The sequence below is a fragment of the Paroedura picta genome, chromosome 8, assembly GCF_049243985.1.
Source record: "Paroedura picta isolate Pp20150507F chromosome 8, Ppicta_v3.0, whole genome shotgun sequence".
Classification (NCBI taxonomy): domain Eukaryota; kingdom Metazoa; phylum Chordata; class Lepidosauria; order Squamata; family Gekkonidae; genus Paroedura; species Paroedura picta.
This window is the reverse complement of record NC_135376.1, coordinates 1433524-1458483: the sequence shown is the minus strand read 5'-3', so window position 1 is coordinate 1458483 and position 24960 is coordinate 1433524. Positions and strand designations below refer to the sequence as shown.

The 24960-nt window shown below is 54.0% G+C and overlaps 1 protein-coding gene across 6 annotated transcripts in view; it reads left to right on the top strand.

The window, feature by feature from the left end:
- The window catches only part of TP63 (tumor protein p63), a 117912-nt gene that overhangs the window by 74939 nt on the left and 18013 nt on the right, over positions 1–24960 (top strand). For 5 of the 6 annotated variants that reach the window (XM_077348010.1, XM_077348011.1, XM_077348012.1 and 2 more), the window contains 2 exons: positions 22708–22894; positions 23907–24022. In XM_077348010.1, coding sequence (XP_077204125.1) covers positions 22708–22894; positions 23907–24022 — 303 coding nt within the window. Of the gene's footprint in view, positions 1–15245; positions 15390–22707; positions 22895–23906; positions 24023–24960 lie in introns of those variants that run through there. The other variant, XM_077348014.1, reaches the window with a different exon arrangement.

Genomic DNA, 24960 nt, shown 5'->3' with positions numbered 1-24960 from the left:
GACGGGAGGCTGGGACTGGAGGGACTGGTAGATGAACCCACAAGAGGGTTCTGACCAATACTGACCAACAGGCAAGAATTGGTGGATGAGGTGAAGGAGGTGGGGACCCTAGGGGGAAGTGACCATGTCCTCATAGAATTCCTTTTGAGATTGGGAGCCAAGGAAGCTTGTAGCCAGACGCGGATGTTGGATTTTCGTAGGGCAAACTTTAATAAACTCAGAGACATGATGAGTGTCATACCATGGACGAGAATGCTGGAAGGGAAGGGAGCATGTGAAGGGTGGACACTACTCAAACAAGAGCTATTGCATGCTCAATCAATGACTATTCCAGAAATACGAAAACACTGCAGGAGCTCTAAGAAGCCTATTTGGATGAACAGAGAACTTCAAGAGGAACTAAGAAAGAAAAGGAAAATGTTCAGGAAATGGAGGGAAGGACAGAGCTCTAAAGAAGAGTACCTACAGGTTACTAGGCACTGTAGATCAATCATCAGAAAGGCCAAAGCTGAGAGTGAGCTAAGATTGGCCAGGGAAGCCCATTGTAACAAGAAAAGATTTTTCAGTTACGTTAGGAGCAAACGTAAAGTAAAGGAGGCAATAGGCCCGCTGTTGGGTGCGGATGGACAAACTCTAACGAAAGATGCAGAGAAAGCAGAAAGGCTTAGTGCCTATTTTACATCTGTTTTTTCCCACAGGTCAAAGTGTTTAGGCACATCTAGAGATGGCTGTAGCCAAAGGATAGTGTCTGGGTGGCAGGTTAACATGGATAGAGAGGTGGTCGAGAGGCATTTAGCTGCACTGGATGAGTTCAAATCCCCTGGTCCAGATGAAATGCACCCGAGAGTACTCAAAGAACTTTCCAGAGAACTTGCACAGCCCTTGTCCATCATCTTCGGAACCTCTTTAAGGACTGGAGATGTCCCGGAGGACTGGAAAAGAGCAAACGTTATTCCGATCTTCAAAAAAGGGAGGAAGGATGACCCGGGAAACTACAGACCAGTGAGTCTGACCTCTGTTGTGGGGAAGATAATGGAGCAGATATTAAAGGGAGCGATCTGCAAACATCTGGAGGACAATTTGGTGATCCAAGGAAGTCAGCATGGATTTGTCTCCAACAGGTCCTGCCAGACCAACCTAGTTTCCTTTTTTGACCAAGTAACAGGTTTGCTGGATCGGGGAAATTTGGTTGATGTCATTTACTTGGATTTTAGTAAAGCTTTTGACAAGGTTCCCCATGATGTTCTGATGAATAAGTTGAAGGACTGCAATCTGGATTTTCAGATCGTTAGGTGGATAGGGAATTGGTTAGAGAACCGCACTCAAAGAGTTGTTGTCAATGGTGTTTCATCAGACTGGAGAGAGGTGAGTAGCGGGGTACCTCAGGGTTCGGTGCTCGGCCCGGTACTTTTTAACATATTTATTAATGATCTAGATGAGGGGGTGGAGGGACTACTCATCAAGTTTGCAGATGACACCAAATTGGGAGGACTGGCAAATACTCCGGAAGATAGAGACAGAGTTCAACGAGATCTGAACACAATGGAAAAATGGGCAAATGAGAACAAGATGCAATTTAATAAAGATAAGTGTAAAGTTCTACATCTGGGTCAGAAAAATGAAAAGCATGCCTACTGGATGGGGGATACGCTTCTAGGTAGCACTGTGTGTGAACGAGACCTTGGGGTACTTGTGGATTGTAAACTAAACATGAGCAGGCAGTGTGATGCAGCGGTAAAAAAGGCAAATGCCATTTTGGGCTGTATCAACAGAGCCATCACATCAAAATCACAAGATGTCATAGTCCCATTGTATACGGCACTGGTCAGACCACACCTGGAGTACTGTGTGCAGTTCTGGAGGCCTCACTTCAAGAAGGACGTAGATAAAATTGAAAGGGTACAGAGGAGAGCAAAGAGGATGATCTGCGGCCAAGGGACCAAGCCCTATGAAGATAGGTTGAGGGACTTGGGAATGTTCAGCCTGGAGAAAAGGAGGTTGAGAGGGGACATGATAGCCCTCTTTAAGTATTTGAAAGGTTGTCACTTGGAGGAGGGCAGGATGCTGTTTCTGCTGGCTGCAGAGGAAAGGACACGCAGTAATGGGTTTAAACTTCAAGTACAACGATATAGGCTAGATATCAGGAAAAAGTTTTTCTCAGTCAGAGTAGTTCAGCAGTGGAATAGGCTGCCTAAGGAGGTGGTGAGCTCCCCCTCACTGGCAGTCTTCAAGCAAAGGTTGGATACACACTTTTCTTGGATGCTTTAGGATGCTTAGGGCTAATCCTGCGTTGAGCAGGGGGTTGGACTAGATGGCCTGTATGGCCCCTTCCAACTCTATGATTCTATGATTCTATGACCCTCCCTGGCCTGACCCAGCAGGGCTCTTTTGGGGTCCTTCTCAGGGGAAGGCCTCGGCCTCTCTGCCCTGTGGCTGGCCCTGCAGAGGAACTGGCTGGCCCCTGGGTGAGACGGGAGGCTGGACTGGAGGGACCCTCCCTGGCTTGGCCCAGCAGGGCTCTTCTGAGGGTCTTATGAAGGCCTCCTCCTCTCTGCCCTGTGGTTATCCCTCCAGAAGACCTGGTTGGCCATTGTGAGAGGCAGGATGCTGGCCTGGAGGGACCCTCCCTGGCCTGACCCAGCAGGGCTCTTCTGGGGGTCTTCTCAGGGGAAGGCCTCGGCCTCTCTGCCCTGTGGCTGGCCCTGCAGAGGAACTGGCCGGCCCCTGGGTGAGACGGGAGGCTGGACTGGAGGGACCCTCCGTGGCCTGACCCAGCAGGGCTCTTCTGAGGGTCTTCTCAGGGGAAGGCCTCGGCCTCTCTGCCCTGTGGCTGGCCCTGCAGAGAAACTGGTTGGCCACTGTGTGAGAGAAGATGCTGAACTGGAGGGACCCTCCCTGGCCTGACCCAGCAGGGCTCTTCTGGGGGTCTTCTCAGGGGAAAGCCTCGGCCTCTCTGCCCTGTGGCTGGCCCTGCAGAGGAACTGGCTGGCCCCTGGGTGAGACGGGAGGCTGGACTGGAGGGACCCTCCCTGGCCTGACCCAGCAGGGCTCTTCTGAGGGTCTTCTCAGGGGAAGGCCTCGGCCTCTCTGCCCTGTGGCTGGCCCTGCAGAGGAAGGGGCTGGCGTTGTATGAGATGAGATGGACTGTTGATCTGATCCAGCAGGGCTCTTTTGAAGGTTTTAGCCCCTCTGCCCTGTTATGGTTCGTCTGCCGTGTATCCCATCTCCATATGACCTGCCCAGTGAAGGGAGTATGTTTAATCTCCTTCCTGACCAAGAGATGCCTGCCTGCTCCTGCTTCCATTTTCACCCTCCGCAGGTGAGTGGGGCACGCTTGGACCTTTGGGGAATGATCCAGCGCTGCAGTTTTATCCTTCCTCTTGTGTAACCCTCAGCCCCACTCTGTGTGCCCCCAGAAGGAGGGCTAGCACCGACTTCGTGTCTTCCCCCGAGCGCAAAGTATGCGTCATATTCAGTATTGTGTGCAAAACCCCCGGCCAGAAGCTGCCTCCCCCCCAGCCTTACGGCCGTGTTTTGGTCTCCCACCGGATCCCTGTCCCTGGCAGCAAAAGAGATGTTGACAGTGTGTTGGTTAAGAGCAAGCAGGAGAACCGACAAGAGCGCACCTTTGGAAGCCAGAGGGCTGCGATAAGCATCCCTAATCATCGTGCATAATTGGGGAGGTGCTTAATTGGAAAATCTGATTAGGCTGTAACATTCCTGAGGGAAAGGCTGCCTCTTGAATTGTTGTTTGAGTGGGACGGGAGGCATTTTATTTCATGCTTTTAAATTGGAAAGGCCTGGATTGCGGAGTGACGCCTCCAAATGCGCCCCCGTTGGCACACAGGCTCTCTTTGCGCAAGGACGTGCAAATCTCCCCATCTGTGCCCTTGGCTGTCTTGTGGGGGCAAATAGGGACCGTGGCTGTTTGGAGTGGAGGCCCCAGGTGGCCCGTCTGCTGGCCTTCCGGTCCAGCCTCTTCTGCCACCGCCACCACCCCTGGCTGGGCTGCAGCCACTCCATGGAATCTTCACAAACATCCCAACTTTGGGCTGAGGAGAAGGAGGGAGGTCAAGTGGAAAGGGTTCAGAATGCATTTCATTGAGGGAGAGGAAAGTTCCTCCAGGCCACACTTTCCCAGCCGGGTTTTTGTGAAACCTTGTGGTTTCTTGATGGCCCTGGAAAAGTTCTCCACCTGAGTGGGAGTTAATTAAATTTTAATATACTTTTAAAATTTGTTATTTTTGCATTCGCTGGCAGGGGCTCCTGGGAATTGTAGTCCATGGACATCTGGAGGGCCGCAGTTTGACTACCCCTGCTCTAGGCTCTTGTAGGATGTAATTTGACGGGGGAAGAGGCATGGGAGGAGTGTAGCGAAGGGAAGATGTCTGAGAGTTTGTGTGTCTCAGTAGGGGAAAAGGTGCTGGAGGCAGGCCAGCAAAGGAAAAGAGGTTGGGTTTTGAGTTAGGAAATACTTGGAGATTTTTGGAGTGGAGTCTGGAGTGGGTGGGTTTGGGGAGGAGCTGGTATAAAATTGTATACCAGCTCCTCCCACCTTCCAAATCAGCCATGAATCTACGGCATAACTGCCACATGGAGGCCAGCTGCAATTCCGGAAGGTTTTCAGCTGCCCCCTGGAGGCTGGCATCCCCCCGGGGAGGTGAGGGTCCCCTACAGTCCTCTGCAAGCAGTCAAGGCTCTCGGGGAAGACTGTGGCAGAGGAGGGGAGAAAGGAGGCTGGGAATGGGGGCCTATAGACCAGGGGGCTGTTTGGGAAAAGAAGAATGGGGCCGGCTAAGTGGACGCTGAGGGCGTTGATTGGGGGGCGCCCCATTGGAGAGGAGGGCTCCGTCACGTGGAAAGGGCACGGTTCCTTGCAGAGACTGGGAGCCATCCTGATGAGTCCATGTGGCAATGCCCTGGAGCTGCTGGTGTTCCCAATTTCCTTGTGTGCAACGCCTCCTTTGCATGCAGACTTCTCTTTGCTAATTAGTTTGCTCCTTCCCTGTGCCATGAAGGCTGCCCTGAGAAGAGGCGATCAGAGGTTTGCACCGGGCCACTGGGGACCCACGGGGAGCCCACCCACGACCTGGGGCTGAGCAGGACCTCTTCAGGCACAGAAATAAGGAAACTTTTATTGGCAAGGTTTTCGCCCTGCCTTTTCTGCTCCCATAGAGCCCCCAGCATGGCTTCGTGGTTAAGAGCAGCAGACCGGGTTTGATCCCTCTACATACAGCCAGCTTGGTGATCTTGGGCTAGTCACAGTTTTCTTAGGGCTGTTCTCTCAGAGCTCTCTTACAGGGTGTCTGTTACGGGTAGAGGAAGGGAAAGGTCTGGGACTCCTTTGGGTATAACTGGGGTATAAAAAAGCAGCCCTCTTCTAAATATGACCTTAAAGGCCATGAAAAGCAACCTGCAAATGCATCATTAAAACAAGTTGGATCTTCCATTCAGCGGGCCGTTCCCTCCAGAGGAGTCTATGGGTCAGCCTGCTGGTGCTCATCCTGCAGAAATGGCCAAACCTGGGCGGTCTGCGCTTTTGGGTTTGTTCTTTAATTTGCGGCTGGTTGTCCCATTGCGTCCGAATTGTCTCATTTCGATGATGATCCCATAGAGAGGCACCCAGAATCTGCCGCTGCCATCCCTTTGGGAAGGTCTCGTGCTGTAAGAACTGCTCTCAGGAGAACTGGGGCTGGCCCAAGGTTACTCAGCTGGCTGCATAGGGAGGAGGAGGAGGGCAGAGCTCCCTATGCAGCCAGCTGCTCCAGATTGGCGTCTGCCGCTCTGAGCCACCGCACCGTGCTGGGAATCCCGTGGCTGGACGTGGCACCATTACCAGAGTGGATTGAAAAGGAGGATATGGCTAAAGGGAACTTTACTGCCCAGGATAACTAAAGGGAACCTCCAGGTTCAGAGGCACTAAACCTCTGAATTCCAGAGGCAGGAGGCAACATCAGAGAAAGTCCTCTCTGCCCTGTGGCTGACCCAGCAGGGCTTTTCTCATGTTCTTTTTTCTATGTTTGGCTACTTTTATTTCGCCAGATTTATCTCCTTTGTTCACTCACAAGGGACACCAATGGGGGGGGGTTAAGAAATTAAAACACAGTGAAATCATATTTTAACCCCCCCCCCCCACAAAAGCCCATCGTTAGTATGAGATCTAAAATATGTATAGAAAATGCATCCAATACAAAAACAGCAAAAATACATCCAATACAAAATGCATCCAATACAAAAACAGTAATTACAAACCCAAAGAAGTGGGTAAGACTCACAAAAATGCATGCAGAAATCAATGTTGTTAGTCTTGAAAGAGCCAGTGGACTTTGTGACCGGAGACTAACACGTCCACCACTTTGGAGCCATCGTGGGAACCTGAGCCCTGCAGGAAGCTGCTTCATACTCAGCCAGGCCCTTGGTGCATCCAGTTCAGTATTGCCTGCTCAGACTGGCAGCAGCTCTCCAGGGCAGAGGTCCTTCCCATCCCCTCCTGCCTGGTCCTTTTAACCGGAGATGCCACTGGGGATTGAACCGGGGACCTTCTGCCTGCCAAGCAGAGGCTCTGCCACTGAGCCATGGACCCGACCCCAGAAGCCTAGAAGGAGGGAGTAAATGGCTCTCTCTGTATCCAAAGTAAAACGATCTTGGCAGCTGAAACATTATTTGAAAGGTTGTCACTTGGAGGAGGGCAGGAGGCTGTTTCTGTTGGCTGCAGAGGAGAGGACACGCAGTAATGGGTTTAAACTTCAAGGACAACGATATAGGCTAGATATCAGGAAATAATTTTTCACAGCCAGAGTAGTTCGGCAGTGGAATAGGCTGCCCAAGGAGGTGGTGAGCTCCCCCTCACTGGCAGTCTTCAAGCAAAGGTTGGATGCACACTTTTCTTGGATGCTTTAGGATGCTTAGGGCTGATCCTGCACTGAGCAGGGGGTTGGACGAGATGGCCTGCATGGCCCCTTCCAACTCTATGATTCTATGATTCTATGATTATGTAGCTTGCATAGGAGAACTAGGCAGGTGCATTTTTAAAATGGATTCATTGACATCAAAGAACGTGCGCTAGGGAAGGAGCATTAATAGGGAAGGAGTCAGGATCCGTTCCCTGCAGCATTCCTGCATAGCAGGTGTAAATCTATGCCGTATGGCGATTGATGCTTCAGAAACGCATGCGGGCTGACCCAGCCCACCAAATAGATTCGAATCCAGTAGCCTCTTAGGGGCTGACCAGCCTTTCGGGGTATGAACGTTCAAGGGCCAGAGTTCCCTGTGTCAGTTGCAAGACTTTTGAACAGAATTTTTAATCTCGAAAGCTTTGAAAATTGCGTTTGTCTTGAAGGTGCTACTGGACTCAAATATGTGACTGCAAATCAGTATGACCGCCCTTCCCAAAGTAGTTTGTGCCCAGTCCATTGACTGTGAGATTCCCCTCTCTGCTAAGTTTCTAGTCCATGGGAGGAAAAGCCTCTCTGGTCCATCCTCTCTGGTCCATGTGGCCAATGGAGGTACAGTGATGGCTGATTCTTCTGCGAACCCACACTCTAGTTATGGTCCCTCCCACCTTGTGCCACCCTCCAGAGAGCTGGATCCTCTTCCAGGGGGTTGGACTAGATGGCCTGTATGGCCCCTTCCAACTCTACGATTCTATGATTCCGCTCATGTGTGAGCTGTTCGGGGTTCCGATTATGCGGGGCTGCCTGGCCGAAGAGGTTGAGGAGTTGCCACTTAGCATTAGTTTTGAGGAAGAGACAGGAGACAGGTTCTCTTACAAAGGCATTTTGATAATTTAGGGCAGGTGGGTATGAATATTGATGAGGGCTCTCAGCCTGGCGTCTTGCAGTGGTGGTTTGCCTCTGGTATGGCTACAACTGTCCAACTGTCCTTTGGCCTTCTTATAAGCTGTCTGAGGCCTTCTGGTGGTGATGGGAGGAGAGGCAGGATGAATCTCATCGGAACGAATAAATACGGCCGAATCAGCGAAAGGGACAAGTTGGCAGTGCTCCCCCGCCCCATTCAAGGACGAAGACAAAGAGAGACCCCCCAGACAGCCACATCTCTTTCCTCCCCAGATTAGGAAAGCTGAAGCATCTCATTTATTTACTTTACTTGGCTTGGACTGTCCTCATATTGCCGGGAAAGGGACATGCATCTCTTTGGCGTGTATCTCTTTGTCGTCTTCTTTAAATTGAATTGTTCTCTCTTGCCCCGGAGGGACGGACCAGAACCCATGGGATGAAATTACTGCAAAAGAAATTCCATCTCATCCAGAAGAAGTTCCTAACAGTTAGAGTGGTTTCTCGGTGGAAGAGTATTCCTTGGGAGGTGGTGGTTTCTCCATCTTTGGAGATTTTTAGAGAGGCTGGAGAGCCATCTGACGGAGAGGCTGATCCTGTGAAGGTTCAAGGGGGTGGCAGGTGACAGTGGGGGAGCGAGAGGGTTAGAATCATAGAATCACAGAGTTGGAAGGAATCTCCTGGGCCATCTAGTCCAACTTTCCCACTCTATGATTCTATGAATTACCACACTGTGATGGGCTCGTGAAGCAGCATCTGAAGTGGCTCAGCAGAAGCCTGAGGAAGGGGGAGAGAAGGAGATTTTCCCTGGCAGTTCTCCAAGGAGGCTGCCGTTCGGCATGCAAGCCCTCCTGCCGTGTGCATGTTGGGGAGGGAGGGAGGGTTCGCCCACAGAGATGCTGTTTTGCACCATTCTGGCAGATCCTTGAGCCTCTTAGAGGAAAGGGTGGATCCCAACCTCTCCTCCACCCCCCAGCACTCTTGTTCAGTCTGTAGGTTCACGGCCTCAGTAGTTCTTCGAAAACGGCTTTCTTTATTCAGCAGTAGCAACAATCAACCATCAAAGCCGAACAGCCCCAAGTTCGAGACGCTTTCGGATGGGCCCCCGAGAGCCCTGACCGGTCCTCAATGGAGCCCTCAGATCGGTCCATAAAGTGTAATGCCTCTCATAGCAGGGCTTGGCCCACACTCATTACAATTATGGCTTTTAATCCCATCCTGAAATCTCACACAGCACCGTTGGGCCCCTTTGGAATTTGGACACAAAATGGCTGCCGCAGGAAGTTTAAAACCAGTACTGAGGTCCTCTCCTCTGCTGCCACAGGACCCTCTCCCTGCCCTCCTCCAAGGGACAGCCTTTCTGATCCTTCCAGAGAGCCCCCCTGTCCCCTCTCCGCCTCCTCTTCTCCAGGCTGAACACTCCCAAGTCCCTCAGCCTCTCCTCCCAGGGTCCCCAGGCCCCGGATCCTCCTTGTAGCTCTCCTCTTCTCCCTCTCCGTTTTGTCCATGTCCTTTTTGAAGTGAGGCCTCCAGAACTGCTCACAGGACTCCAGGAGGGTCAGACCAATGTGGTTACAGCAGGACTCGGACATCTTGCAATTTCGATGTGATGCTTCTGTAGATGGAGTTCCTTGTCCTTTTAGCTGACAGCATAGGATTGAGAGCAGATATTTGAAGTGAGTTCAGGGGGATGCCTGGCTGGTTCTTGGGCAAATGGCATGGATTTTGCCGCCTGATCCCGGAACCCCATTGAATTGCTCGTCTGCCTCAGGCCTGAGGGCCGGCATGGAGTCAGGGGCTCTGGTTCTTTCCTCTTCTTGGGACGGTCCAGTGGGAAATGCCCCTCCCCTTGATAGCCAGGGTCATATGGATTATCAAGAAATGGTGCTTTTATCAAAGAGCCAACTTGCTCTCAGTGGCTGCTCCGCTTTGAGGCCAGGCGATGCAAACCCCAGTGAACAGATGTGGCCAGAGGTGACGTGAGCCCGTCTGAGACCCCGGAGAGCCCCTGCCAGTCACAGCAGGCAGCCCTCAGCTTGGTGGACGGATGGTCTGGCTGGGGACGAAGCTCTTTCTTGGCTGTCGTTTGGATCCTTGAGCCCTGCAGGCCGGGGTGTGACGCAGCTGCTGGGCTGGACACGGACCAAGGGTCAAAGCCTGCTGGGTGGAGTTGGGAGGAAGTACAGGAAGTGTTCACTTGGGCCCAGGAACCTCCCAGAGCTGTGCAGGAGTGCAAAAGACCAACCAGAACCAGGCAGTGGCTTTCCCACTCCACCCCCCCCCCACACACACACACACCTGAGCTTGAATTCTTGCTCAGAAGCTTCTATCCAGAATTAAACGTTCTTGCTCTTAAAGGGGACTCAATCCTGGTTCTGCTCCTTCTGCCGAGCTGTGGCTCTGCAGATGTCCGTGGACTACAATTCCCATGAGCCCCTGCTGGGGCTCATGGGAATTGTAGTCCACAGACATCTGGGGCTCACGGGAATTGCAGTCCACGGACATCTGGAGAGCTACAGCTGGGCCACCCCTGCTTCAGACCAATAAGGTGACCCTCCTAAATCCATTTAGCAGGAAGCTGGAGGAGGGGGAACCTTTCCTACCCTGCCCAGGCAGGCCCCACCCCACAAGCAGGGGGCCCAAATCATAGAAGGCATTATGCTGGGCAGCTGGGTCCAGACCTCGGCCCCTGGGCGGTCCTGCTTATTAAGGCTTCCCCACCTGAACTCTGGGTCTTCCTGTCAGCTGCCCCATGGCAGGACAAACATTTTGTATTTGCATTGGGTTGCTCTCCATCTGAATATGCCGTGATTTGAACTCTATCCCCCGCCCCCAAGTATGTAAGTTCTCACAAACGGAAGAAGCCTTCCCCCAAATCCAGCTCTGCATCCATCAGGGTCAGTTTTGTCTCCTCAGACAGGCAACCTCTCTCGGGTCTTTCCCATCCCCTCCTGCCTGGTCCTTTCCTCTGGAGATGCTGCCGTGGTGTCGTGGTTAAGAACGGTGGCCTCTAATCTGGCGAACCGGGTTTGAATCCCCGCTCCTCCTCCACTTGGAGCCAGCTGGGTGGCCTTGAGCCAGTCACAGTCCTGTTAGAGCTGTTCTTTCAGAGCAGTTTCTCTCAGAGCTCTCTCCACCCTCACCCCCCAACCTCACAGGGAAGAGAAGGTGATTGTAAGCTGCTTTGAGACTCCTTCGGGTAGTGAAAAGCAGGGTATAAAAACCAGCTCTTCTACTGAACCGCAGGTTTTGCCAGCCTGTGCTATGGCAAAGGAGCTGGGGGGGGGGGAGATGCAGGACGGGGCTACTCTTGGAACCTGGTCCTGTCAGCCTGAGACCGAAGCACTTGCCTTGCCAAGGAGGTGGCTCTCTGTGATTCGTCCTCGGGTCCCAACAGCCCCAAAGAGAAGCCTGGGGGCGGACCAGAACCAGTGGGATGACATTAATTCAAAAGAATTTTCAGCTAAACACCCGGAAGAAGTTCATAGAATCCTAGAATCATAGAATCATAGAGTTGGAAGGGGCCATACAGGCCATCTAGTCCAACCCCCTGCTCAACGCAGGATCAGCCCTAAGCATCCTAAAGCATCCAAGAAAAGTGTGTATCCAACCTTTGCTTGAAGACTGCCAGTGAGGGGGAGCTCACCACCTCCTTAGGCAGCCCCTTCCACTGCTGAACTACTCTGACTGTGAAAAACTTTTTCCTGATATCTAGCCTATATCGTTGTACTTGAAGTTTAAACCCATTACTGCGTGTCCTTTCCTCTGCAGCCAGCAGAAACAGCATCCTGCCCTCCTCCAAGTGACAACCTTTCAAATACTTAAAGAGGGCTATCATGTCCCCTCTCAACCTCCTTTTCTCCAGGCTGAACATTCCCAAGTCCCTCAACCTATCTTCATAGGGCTTGGTCCCTTGGCCCCAGATCATCTTCGTCGCTCTCCTCTGTACCCTTTCAATTTTATCGATGTCCTTCTTGAAGTGAGGCCTCCAGAACTGCACACAGTACTCCAGGTGTGGTCTGACCAGTGCCGTATACAATGGGACAGTGAGAGCGGTTCCTCAGGGGAATAGGCTTCCTCGGGAGGTGGTGGGTTCTCCATCTCTGGAGATTTTTAAGCAGAGGCTAGAGAGACATCTGATTTTATGAACTTAGGCAGATTGTGAGTGGGTGGGCAGAAGGGTGTCATTTGGCGTCCCTTGTGGGCAGGCAGGTAGTTGCAAATCTCCTGCACTGTGCAGCGGGTTGGACTAGATGACCCTGGAGCCCCCTTCCAGCTCTCCCCCTGCCCTCCCCACCCCCTTGGGAAGCAGCCAGAGGGGGCTCTGCCAGGGACCCCCACGACCTCTCCATGCCTTCAGTGAGAAGAGCTTTCAGGGTTGTTCCCCTGCAGCGGAAAGCTGGCCGTGGAGCGCTTGCGTGCGTGGCAGACGGATCGGGCCGGAGGGAGGGCAGAGCATGACCCAGCTTGCCCAGCGAGCTCAAAGACAAGACCAGAGGCGCCGAGTGGAGCAGGAGGGCCCTGCGTGCTCCGTTGGGACTTGCCTCTCTCGCTCCCCTTCGCCCGCGGGGCTGGTGAGGAAATTGGGGGACGCTGCCAGTTCTTCTGAAGCGCAGCCTGACGGGGCCTGCCCACCTCTTGAAGTTTGGGGCTGGAAACGCAGGGGGCGGGGCTGGCGGGGAGAGGATTGAGGGCGTTTGAAGTCAGCAGGAAATTTACTGGCTCGAAATAGTGCAATTTGTGGTCACGGATGCTGCTCTGAGAGCTCTCCAGCCGCAAGCAGGGAATTTTCTGGCCACCTCCACTTCCCAGTCCCTTTCAGGTCCTCAAACGGCTTTGTTATCCCTCATGGAGCAGCGGAAAAGACTCCGGGCACCTTGCAGGCCAACAAAATCTGTTGCCCGTTGGGAGCTCTGGGGAGTCACACGTATATCTGAAGAAGTGAGCAGTGACTCACGCGTTTAGACAGCCTTTTCGGTGCTCCTGGACTCTTGCTCTTTTGGACCACTTCTGGAGTTCAGACAGTGTCGTTCGGAGGCTGTGACCTTCCCCAGATGTTGTCCCCTGGTGCTGGAATTTGGAGGTTGAATGTCTCTGGACATGGGGGTTTTCTTTAGTCACCAAGGAGCTGGCTTCTTGGCATCCTAGTTAAGAGGGACGTTTTCCAAGCTGGCGAGCCAGGCTTGATTCCCCACTCCCTCCCATGCAGCCCGCTGGGTGACCTTGGAGAAGACACAGTCCTGTTAGAGCTGTTCTCACAGAGCAGTTCTCATAGAGCCACCTACCTCACAGGTTGCCTGTTGTGTGGAGAGGAAGGGAAAGCGTTCGGAAGCCACTTGGAGACTCATTCAGGCAGTGAAAAGCGGGGTATAAAAAGCAACTCTTCTTCTTCTTCTTCAAGGCCAATGGTGCAAGGGTAAAAATGTTTTTTGACACAGTTTTTCAGTCTCCAAAAATGCCCCACAAGTTTTGCCAAAAAAGGCAAATCTTTATAATATAATAACATAGAATCATAGAATCCTAGAGTTGGAAGGGGCCATACAGGCCATCTAGTCCAACCCCCTGCTCAACGCAGGATCAGCCCAAAGCATCCTAAAGCATCCAAGAAAAGTGTGTATCCAACCTTTGCTTGCTTGAAGAATGCCAGTGAGGGGGAGCTTTCCACCTCCTTAGGCAGCCTATTCGATACTGTATTTAACAACTATAATATAATAACAACAATTCTTTCAAGCCGCCTGCGTGGATTGTGGAACAGAACATGCAATGAGAGACAACGTTTGGGGTAGCCAAAGCCGCGTGGTGCTTTTGCTCTACTGGGCAGGAGCAGAAATGGCCAAGCCCAGTCGAAAACAGAAAACCCAGCAGCTGATCAGACCAGCAGATGGAATGGAAGGGCCTGTTCAAAGACTGAGGGCAGAGGGACGGAAAAAATGGGATTTGAGTGACCCTGGAGACGCTGCTTGGTCCAGATGCAGAAACCTGATGTCTAAGGACAGAAGAGAAGCCATGCTGGATCAGGCCAGTGGCCCATCCAGTCCACGTCACACAGTGGCCAAAACCCAGGGGCAATCAGGAGGTCCACCTAAGGGGCCGGAACTGCAGAAGCCCTGCCATTGTGGCCCCCCAAGCACCCAGAAGACAGAGCATCCCTGCCCCCGATGTAATACCATCAGAGGAGCCCTGTTGGACCAGGCCAGTCGCCCATCCAGTCCAACCTTCTGGGCTCACAAAGTGGCCCAAACCCCAGGGGTCATTAGGAGGTCCACCGGTGGAGCCAGAACTCCAGGAGCCCTCCCAGTCTTGCCCCCCACCCCAAGCCCCAAGAAGACAGACCTTCCTTGCCCCAGACAGACGGTTCCCTCTCAACTTTTTTACCATTGGGAAACCTCTGAAACATTATTTTGGGCTTCGAGAAACCCAGAAGTGGCACGATCGTGCAGAATGTGGCTGGGAAGCAGAGCTGTGGGCATCCCACCTGGGACCCCTCCCCTGCCCACCCCCTCCAGGCCCGCCAGTGGCCATTTGGGGAGGGGGGCAGGCTGACATGACCACGTATGGTCATTGTACTCCACAAATGTCTAACAAATGGGGAGAAATATATTAAAAATTAATTCAGTCCCACCCATTTGGGAAACCTTTCCAGGACCCTGCGGTTTCACAGAGCGCTGGCTGAGGAAGGCCCTCTGTGCCTCGTAGCCAAGAGCCAGCAGGGACCTCTGCTCCAGATATTTCCCCATCCCCTCTTGAAGCTGCCTGTGCTTGCAGCTGCCGCCACTTCCTGTGGCTGTGAATTCCACCTGTTAATTACTCTCTGGAACGCCTTTCACCTCTGGAACTGATTGCTGCAGGATATTGCAGTGGTAATGAGGATTAGATAGGATGGCAGAAGGATGCCTCTCCAGACAGCCCCCGTGCATGCCTGGCTTCAGGGACTCAGCCGGCCTCTGACCATCGGTCGTCTCAGGAGGATTGCTGGCCGGGAAATGGTCCTTGGGACCTCCTGGTGGGGGTCTGGCTACTAATGGGGGCGGGGTCACCTGGGCCTGACTGTGGACTGCAGGTGGTGCTTGTGCAGGTGAGGCTTGTGTCCTCCTGCCGTAGATGCATTTGCTTCAGAGAGAAGTGGGTCGTTGTCATGAGAGAGCTGATACAGAGGGAGGGGGGGCTGTGGCTGTTGCTGATTCTTCTTAGGCCTAATTTCAGGACGGAGCTTTGCATCCAGCTGCTCCGAGTGCCGGACAGAAGGAGTGGGCTCACGCATCAAAGCTTTGGAGGGGTGGGTGGGGAGCAGGGGCACCCCGAGGCGTCTTTTGTGCCCATTAGGGAGAATTGCAACGGGCTGGCCTTCCTGGCACCCTCCACCTGCAGCAGCCAGGGCCGTGCGCCGGAAGCTCTGAGGGTCACTCTTCCTCCCCTGGGCGGCCCACGCGCTCCCAGCGTTTCCCCTTCCCCGGCCACCACACAGCGCTCCCCCCCCTCCAGCCTCCCCCTTTGTGGTTTGTGGCGGCACGGATGGGGGGGGCTGCATGCCTGATGTCAACCTCTCGAGTGGGCGCGGCCCGGCGAGGAATGCGCCGCTCCCCCGCTCTCCCTCAGGTAATTAATCCCTGCAAATGACAGGCGGCAGCAGGCGGCCTTTGGCTCAGGCCCTCCGCGGAAGGATTTCCTCAGCTCCTCCGGGCTGCTGCGGGCCTCTCTGGCCGGGAGCTGCAGGCTGGGGGAGGCTGGGGGAGCTTGGTGGCCGCAGGGCCCTGGGGTTGTCTCGGGGGCCGTGGGGGTGAAAGCAGCTTCTGGCCAAGCACCAGGAGGCCGAGGGGCTGGCGTGGGTGTGGGTGGTAAGGGTGCCCACAGCTAGGGGGGCTCTCTTCCGGCTCCCAAGGCGCTCCTTGCTAGGTTCAGGAGGGGAGCCGTGTTGGCCTGAAGCTGCAGAGAAGCCCTGGCGTCCAAGGTCTCCTTGGGAGGAGCTTTCCTGTGCGCCAAAGTTTGTACCCAGAGAAAACTTGATTGGTCTTCAGGGTGCCACTGACTCAGATTTGGCTTTCCTGATCTCTGGGACTGCCCCGGGTCTCCTGCTTGCGGTGGCAGCAGGGGTATCTGTGCAAGCACGGAAGCGGGTGTGTGTTCAGGTGTGTGCAAAGTGCCGTGAAGCCGCAGCCATCTTGTGGCGACCCTGGCAAGGGGCTTCCAAGTCTCTCCTGCCTCTGCAGAGCCATCCCTGGTGGTTTCCCTCCCAAGGACCAGCCCTGTTGAGTGTCTGCTGTCTGGTGAGGACAGATTCAAATAGGTAGCCGGGTTGGTCTGAAGTAGCACAATGAAATCAGAGTCCACGAGCACCTTTAAGGCCAACAAAGATTTATTCCAGGTATCGCATCCCCTCTGGATACCACGCTGTTTTATAGGGGATGGATCCTGTGGAGGCTGGAGTGGGTGCTTCCAGTGGGTGCTTCCAGAGGAGAGACCTTGGGAATGTCCCCTACCTGCTCCAAACACCTGCCCTGGTCCATACTGGGATAGGTAGGGTAGGAATACCAGCTACGGGTTGGGAAATCCCTGGAGATTGGGATGGGGGGGGGTAGCCTGTGGAGGGCAGGGTTTGCAGAGGGGAGGGACCTCCATGGGATAAAATGCTGTTGGGTCCAAACTCCAAGGCAGCCATTTTTCCCCAGGGGAACGGATCTCTGTGGTCAGGAGATGACTGGTAACTCCAAGAGGTCTTTAGGCCCTACCTGGAGGGTTTCACCCTTACTGTAGTCTTCCTTTACGTCTGTTTAGAAGAAGAGTTGGGTTTTATATTCTGCTTTTCACTGCCCAACAGTCCCATGGCCTTCCCGTTCTCTCTCCACAACAGACCTCCTGTGAGGTAGGGGGAGCTGAGAGAGCTCTGAGAGAGCTTCTGTGTGAGAACAGCTCTAACATGACTGTGACTAGCTCTAGGTTCCCCAGCTGGCTGCATCTGGAGGAGGAGTGAGGACTCAAACACAGCTCTTCAGATTAGAGGCCGCCGCTGCCGCCGCTCTTAACCATGGCACCCAGCTGGTGCATCCGGGTTGCAAGCTCCTTGGGACACAGATGAGTCATTCTGTTGACGATGCTCTTCAGAGCACCATGCGCTGCGCAACTCTTGTTGGCATTCCTCATCATTGTCTGCATTCAGGAATGCGCACGTGGCTGGACAACCCCGGATCCCAAGAGGCCACATCCACGGGGTGCGCAGGATGAGTTGTGTTTCCCAGGCGTCGTCTTCTCCCTCCCTGATGGCTGGGTCTTAGAATCATAGAATCATAGAGTTGGAAGGGGCCATGCAGGCCATCTAGTCCAACCCCCTGCTCAACGCAGGATCAGCCCTAAGCATCCTAAAGCATCCAAGAAAAGTGTGTATCCAACCTTTGCTTGAAGACTGCCAGTGAGGGGGAGCTCACCACCTCCTTAGGCAGCCTATTCCACTGCTGAACGACTCTGACTGAGAAAAACGTTTTCCTGATATCTAGCCTATATCGTTGTTCTTGTAGTTTAAACCCATTACTGCGTGTCCTCTCCTCTGCAGCCAACAGAAACAGCATCCTGCCCTCCTCCAAGTGACAACCTTTCAAATACTTAAAGAGGGCTATCATGTCCCCTCTCAACCTCCTTTTCTCCAGGCTGAACATTCCCAAGTCCCTCAACCTATCTTCATAGGGCTTGGTCCCTTGGCCCCAGATCATCCTCGTCGCTCTCCTCTGTACCCTTTCAATTTTATCTACGTCCTTCTTGAAGTGAGGCCTCCAGAACTGCACACAGTACTCCAGGTGTGGTCTGACCAGTGCCGTATACAATGGGACTATGGCATCTTGTGATTGTCTTGCATAGATCGGGTTGCCAGCCTCCGAAGATTGCTCTCCAGGGGATCAAGGTCACTTTCCCCAGGGAAAACGCCTTCATCGGAGCCTGGACTCTGTAGCATGTGGACCTGCTGAGGTCTCTCCCCTCCCCAAACAGCACACTCTCCATCCCCCATCCCCCAATCTCCATGGGTTTCCCAAACCTGTGTCAGTAAAATGGGGCACACTGAGTGGTCCCCCAAATGTACCCAGCCTGTCTGCCCTTGGAAAAGAAGAACATAGTTCTTGAACATCCATCTCTTTCCTTAGAAGCAAACTAGTCCTGTCCTGGAGGGGGGGGTCCCCTCTAAGGAAGACCCTCCAGAAGTGGCCGGAGCAGACGTCAGCTTGGGACCAGTTGCTGCCCCCCCCCCTTCCTCCTCCAAGACAGCCGTGGACTTGGCTTTTGTTTTGCTCAGGGGTTTCTTTGAGATTTAATTAGAAACTTTTCATGCCCCCTCTCCAGGAACTTGCTCCCAGGCAGCTTGCGAAATTAAAAACAGCAAAACAGCAAATGTTAAAAGGCATTAATTAAATCCCAGCAAAATCCACCTTCCAGGTGTCGTCTTTTTATCCCAAACTTGGCTTCGCTCTGAGAAGAGGGTTTTGTAGGGAGTCTTGCTCTAAAAAGCTGTACGTGGGGGCCGCGGGAACTTCTGTTGCTGCCCCTCAAGGAGGTGGGGAGGGTCACTGGAAGGGGGGGGTCTACTTGGTTGAGAAACCAGGCAGGTGTGAACTGATGCCCAGCGAGCATGGGTGTGCGCAGAATGAGGCCGAATTACCACCTGGAATGCCAAGAGGATGTAATACAGCCTGTCTACCTGGGCAGGTGGAGAGGGCGGGGCAGTTGGCACCAGAACGCTGCCCCTCTCCTCCCCCCCCCCCGGGTTCTTGTACACCATCTTATTCCTGAACGCCCGCAGTTCTGGGAAGCCTGTTCGTTTGGGCCTGACGCAGGGGTCCCGAGCCCTCCACCGAGAACAATTTCTTGGTCCCCCTCCCTCCAAGAACGCCGGGCTTGGGTGTTATTCCTAGACCGGCTCCCCTCCTCCCCCGGAGACATTCTCACTGCCTCCCCCCAGGGCAGGGCGGCATTAGTGAGGCCCTGGGAGCCTCTGAATCATACTTGGCAGAGACAAAAATGTGCCTGTAATGTGCCCCTCCCCCCCCCAGCTGCTTGGGGGGGGGTGTAAAATGGCAGTGGCAGGTGAGAGATGCCAACTCTGGGTTTGGAAATTCCTGGAGATGGGGGGGGGGTTGAATAAGGCAGGGTTCGGGGAGTTGTGAGTTTCCCCCATTGTGCAAGGGGTTGGACTAGATGACCCTGGAGGAGCCTTCCAACTCCATGATTCTAGGGGAGGTCCCTTGGCGTGGGACAATGCCACAGTCCACCCTCCAAAGTGGCCCTTTTCTCCAGAGGAACTGATCTCCGCTGGCAGGAGATGCAATAGCAGAGGCTGGCATCCCTAGGCAGCTCCGGCTAAAGTACCCACAGAGTGACTGGCAAGAATGCGTCATTCACCCCCACCCCGACTGTCCAGCATCGAGTTCTGGGTGGACGGATTGACCTAGACCTTAAATGGACCGTGGCTGCTCCTTGACCTTAGTGTTGGGATGGGAAAAAGCGGTGTCAGGTGACAGTGGATGAGCGATAGGGCTGTGAGTGTCCTGCATAGTGCAGGGGGTTGGACTAGATGACCCAGGGGGTCCCTTCCAACTCTAGGATTCTAAATTCCGGGAGATTGGGGTGGGGCGGGGGAGGATGCATTTTGGGGAAGGAGGGGCCTTCTGGAATTATGATGGATCCCCACACTTGGAGTACTGTGTGCAGTTCTGGAGGCCTCACTTCAAGAAGGACGTAGATAAAATTGAAAGGGTACAGAGGAGAGCGACGAAGATGATCTGGGGCCAAGGGACCAAGCCCTATGAAGATAGGTTGAGGGACTTGGGAATGTTCAGCCTGGAGAAAAGGAGGTTGAGAGGGGACATGATAGCCCTCTTTAAGTATTTGAAAGGTTGTCACTTGGAGGAGGGCAGGATGCTGTTTCTGCTGGCTGCAGAGGAGAGGACACGCAGTAATGGGTTTAAACTACAAGTACAACGATATAGGCTAGATATCAGGAAAAAGTTTTTCACAGTCAGAGTAGTTCAGCAGTGGAATAGGCTGCCTAAGGAGGTGGTGAGCTCCCCCTCACGGGCAGTCTTCAAGCAAAGGTTGGATACACACTTTTCTTGGATGCTTTAGGATGCTTAGGGCTGATCCTGCGTTGAGCAGGGGGTTGGACTAGATGGCCTGTATGGCCCCTTCCAACTCTATGATTCTATGAGATTAGTGCCCCTAGAGGTCATGTCTGCCTTGGAGTGTGAGCTTGTAGGGGACGCTGCAGATGTTAGGCCAAAGCCCCCTCCAGATTGCGCCTTCCATGGACTCTGCCGTCAAATATCCAAGCCAGGGGGCCCTGTGAACTGAGGGTTTTACACCCCACATATAAAACCCAGTCGCTTGATTGTAATGGGATAGTCCTAATTTCCCAGTGGTGAAGGTGGGAGTGAGGTTGTCCGTTCCAGGCTGGAAAATTTCTGGAGACTTGGGGAGAGGATCCGGGGAAGAGACTTAGCAGTGCGTAATGCCATTGAGTCCCTCTTCCAAACCAGGAAACTGACCTTTCACATCTGGAGGTTGGCAACCCTAGTGGGAGCCCTCAACTGTGGCAAACTGGGAACTGGGTGAGTGGTCCCAGTTTCTGTGGGGTCCCAAATTCCCTCGCTGTGTCAGTGTTACGCTCAATGCAATTCCCACCGTGGAGTTTTGTGAGCGGTTTTCTCTGCAAGGGAGAGAGTGGTCTCATGAGGATTCTTCTTCCAGGAGCCGAATCCTTCGCAGGGAGCCTTTCCCGAGGACGGTGCTGTTTGCTTTCTGTGTTGCAATTTGGCATTCTCTCGCTCTTTCTCTTTTCCCCCCCAAATTGCCTGGCACGCTCCCGTTTCCGCAGGCTGTGTAAATCCTTTGTGTGCATAATCCTTCGCCTGCGGGCGCAAAAAAAGAAAAGGTTGCACAATCCGACATTGTCCCTTGTTGAAGAGGACTCGGTGGCTGCCCTGACCGAAAATCCCCCGGGCACGGGCGGGGCGGGCGGGGGAAGGTGCCCCTTGCGTGGTGGGCCCGAAAGCCCCAGAGGAGTTGGTCATTCTTTTCTGTATTTATTTTTCACGTTCTGTTCTTTGAACGTTCCCGATCGGCGGTTTCACACCCGTTCCACCCCTCCAGCCTTTCCTCCCTCCCTCCCTCCCTCTCGCGCCTCCTCCCCTAATCCCTCCCAGTGCCACATTGCCACCCACCTGCCTGGCTCCCCTGCCAAGCGCTCATTGTCCGGGCAGGATGCGATGGGCAACTCCGCTCCAGGAACATGTGCGTTCCTGCCGATCCTTTGTTTGAGCAGTTGGTCTGGAGCCCAGGAGCAGACGTGCTTACGGGGACTTGGTTGAGCAAACAGACAACGCGTGTGCTGTCTTTTCTTTGGAAACCCTTCCCTTCCTGGAGGACGGGACTCGAGCAGTCTGGCAGCACCTGAGGGGCCGACCAGGTTTTCAGGGTGGGGGATTTGGCTTTCGAAAACCTTGTTGGGCTCTTAGCTGCTGGTGGACAGAGAGCTCTTAGATGGTGTGTAGAACAGTGTGGATCCCCACTGAGATGATGTCCCCGGAGGTCTCTCCAGCGTGGCCGTTCCCGTTGACCAGGAAATTCAGGAAAAGTGGTCCATGAAGTCCACGGAGTTAGATGCCTTCTTCCTAGTTTCTGGTCCTTTTGAACGAAGCCTTGCAAATGTGCTCCCAGAAGCTTGTTCAGGAATGCTCCAGCCTGCAGCTCTGGGTTCTCCTCAGGCAACCTTTTCAGGAGCTGGAGAATGTCAGCAAGTTCGGTGAATGGGGCAGTGGGGGGGGGGGGATCCCCTCTAAGGGAAGAACGAGTCAATGTCTGGGACAGAAGGAAGGGCAGAGATCTGGCCTTTTCCTCCTTCGGCAGTCCCGGGTGGCTTTCCCCTTCCTCTTGTCCCAGAGCCCCATGTGCAATCTTGGAAGGGGGCAGATTTTTACTCCCCGCAGATCCCAGGGCAGGGACGGTGTAGAGCAAATGATGCGCAGGAGCACGGGAGACCAACGTTGTTTGCAGTGGTGGGAGACATGTGGCCCTTCCCCACATTCCAGGGACGTTGTGCAGGGTGTTGGACGAGAGGACCCTGGAGGTCCCCTCCAGTTCTGTGATCTTGACTCTGTATGGGAAAACCATGGTGTGCCCAGAGGCCCACTTCTATGGCAAGACTCTGTCCGTGGGCCAAGGTGCAAACTGCTGAGCACATTTTAGGGCCCTGGTTATAGATCTTCCAAAGCCCAGGAAGGCTGAACTCTAGTCTGGCTTATAAACCTTTGCCCCCCAACCCCCCCCCCATGCCTGTTTATGGTCTCCTGAAATCCACCCCACCAGCCCCAGTAATTATGCCACTTCAGTCAGGACAGGGGTCCCCAGGGTGGCATGGGTGCCCACTAAGGGTTTTTGGAAAGTGGGTGGGGCTTCTGTCCAGCAGGGTGTCTGATTGGCCACTGGGAGTTTGATTGGCTGTCCAGATGTTTAAAAATGTCCCTGTGGCAGCAGCTGCCACCCCAGCTCAAGAATCTTAGCTGGATGAGTGAAGGCGAGCGGTGGCGGCCATTTTGTGGCTGGCTCTTCTTTCAGTGGCGGCCATTTTGTGGCTGGCTCTTCTTTCAGTGGTGGCCATTTTGTGGCTGGCTCTTCGTTCAGTGGCCGCCATTTTGTGGCTGGCTCTTCTTTCAGTGGCGGCCATTTTGTGGCTGTTCCCACTGATCCTGGGTCTGAATTCCAAAGGTGCTTGTGGGCTTTCAAAAGGCTGGGGGACGTCTGAACAGAGAACATGAAGAGAGGACCCCCGCCATGATGTCCCACTGTAGGGTCTCCAGAGTTCAATTCAAACACCTTCCCCTTGGAGGACCCACCTGTCCGGCGGCCGTCCTTTGACGCAGCGCTCCTTCTCTTCCCGCAGTACTCCACCGAACTGAAGAAGCTGTACTGCCAGATCGCCAAGACGTGCCCCATCCAGATCAAGGTGATGACCCCCCCGCCGCAGGGGGCCGTCATCCGCGCCATGCCCGTGTACAAGAAAGCCGAGCACGTCACAGAGGTGGTGAAACGGTGCCCCAACCACGAACTCAGCCGAGAGTTCAACGAGGGTGAGACGGATGGACAGCCGGGCAGCGGCCCCAAACCTTTCGCTCTTTGTCCGGGGTTGGCTGCTCTCGGTCAGTCAGTCTGAAAAACTGGCCCGTGCGCCACCAAGGCTGGACATGGCTGGGGGGTTATGACCGGCTGCATTTCCCAGCCAGCCTTGGAGAAGCTGTAGGCCAGGGGTAGTCAAACGGTGGCCCTCCAGATGTCCATGGACTACAATTCCCAGGAGCCCCTGCCAGCATTCGCTGGCAGGGGGCTCCTGGGAATTGTAGTCCATGGACATCTGGAGGGCCGCAGTTTGACTACCCCTGCTGTAGGCGCTCTCAGGCACATTTTGTGGTCTGATTAATGCCACTTTTCTTGAGGCGTCGACATTAGGGTTGTGCGCCCTGGCGCATGTCAGCTGTTTTGGCGATCGCTGAAGCCTGAAGGGGCCAGCTGGCTGCTTCAGGCTTCAGTGACCACTGGTGCGCACAACCCTGGTCCACATTGGCAAACCGTGGTTTATAGCTGCTCTGTGAATCAGGATTCCAAAGTGGTCTGCAACTTTGGATTGGAACTCTTGGATCCTGAAAGCCCCCCTGCTGCGCCTCCCGGTCCAGCCCCTTCTTCCGCTCTGTGGCCAGCCAGTTGCCCTCAAGGGCCTTTCCTGTGCTTGCCCCTCTGGTGTCCCAGCGCCTCTGAGCACGGAAGCCCCCTTTCGTTATCTTCCACCAGCTTTTGACGCCAACAGAACGACTAGTCATTGCTATTTCTTGGGGAGGGTGAGCGGGACCATCCTTTTGTCTAGACCAGTCAGCATGTGTACCAAAGGGGGCTCAGGTAGGTCTGGGAAGCAATTGAACTGCCCCCCCCCATACACACACATGCTCTCTGCCTGAGGGGGGGGGGATCTTTTAAAACTCAGAGGGAAGATTTTGCTCCTTTCTTCACAGTGGGGTTGGAAAAGAGCAAGGTGCGCGCAACAATAATTCTATGCCGAAGACCAACCCTTTTCCTCTTCTGCTTCCGCAGGTCAAATAGCTCCTCCCAGTCACCTGATCAGAGTTGAAGGCAATAGCCACGCCCAGTACGTGGAGGACCCCATCACTGGGAGACAAAGCGTCCTCGTCCCCTACGAACCCCCACAGGTGACTTGGCTGTCCGGCCTCTGTGTCTCATGTCAAGGGGAACCAGGCGCTTGGGGCTAGAGGGCTGGTCCCTGCAGCCACCTGGGCAGTGGAGCAGATGACCCCATGAGCTGGGTGCAGAGCCCGAGAGAGGCTCCTACAGGGCTTTTTCTACTGGATAGCAGTTCGGGACAAAAGAGGGAACAAAAGGCCATGGGCAGTGCGGAGAAAGGTTGCCAAATCTGAGATGAGCTCATGGGAATTGTCGCCCCTGGACATCTAGAGAGCCCCAGTTCGGCCTTCCCTGGCCTAGAACCCCCTCCTCTCTCGTCCATGGTTTCTGTCCCCATAGATCTCCTATTGCATTGGTCAGGGTTCAGAATGGTTAGTGCTAAACTGTGTTGTCCCCAAACCAGGATGGAAAGCCATGGTTTCGGAAGCGCTTCTGATTTGGGCTAGTTTTGACTGCCAACCTTGACTTGGGCCCAACTCAGAAAGGTGCTTAGAGCCGAATAGGGAAGGAGAGGATGCAGCTTGCCCGTGAGGAGGTGGTTCGTGCAGCAACTGGAAGCGACTAGATTTCCAAACCATGTTTTGGAGACTGGGGGATCTCTCTGAATTGGGCCTTGGTGCGGGGGCTCAGGGGTAGAGCCTGTGCTTTGCAGGCAGAAGGTCTCAGGGTCAGTCCCTGACATCTCCAATTAAAAGGGTCAAGTGGACACGTAATCTCACAGGAGATCCAGCCAGTCTGAATTAGCAGGACTAACCCAGGGGGACCGATGGCCTGATTGAATAGAAGGCAGCTTCGTGTGTGTGTGGCACACATGTATATATATGTATGTACGCATTATGGATGTGCATTTGACTAATCCAAACTGAAAAAATACCTGAAAAATATATACTATTTTAGCTATTAATTGTCCCGTTCAGGGCCCCGTCTCTGCCAAAGGACCTGGCTG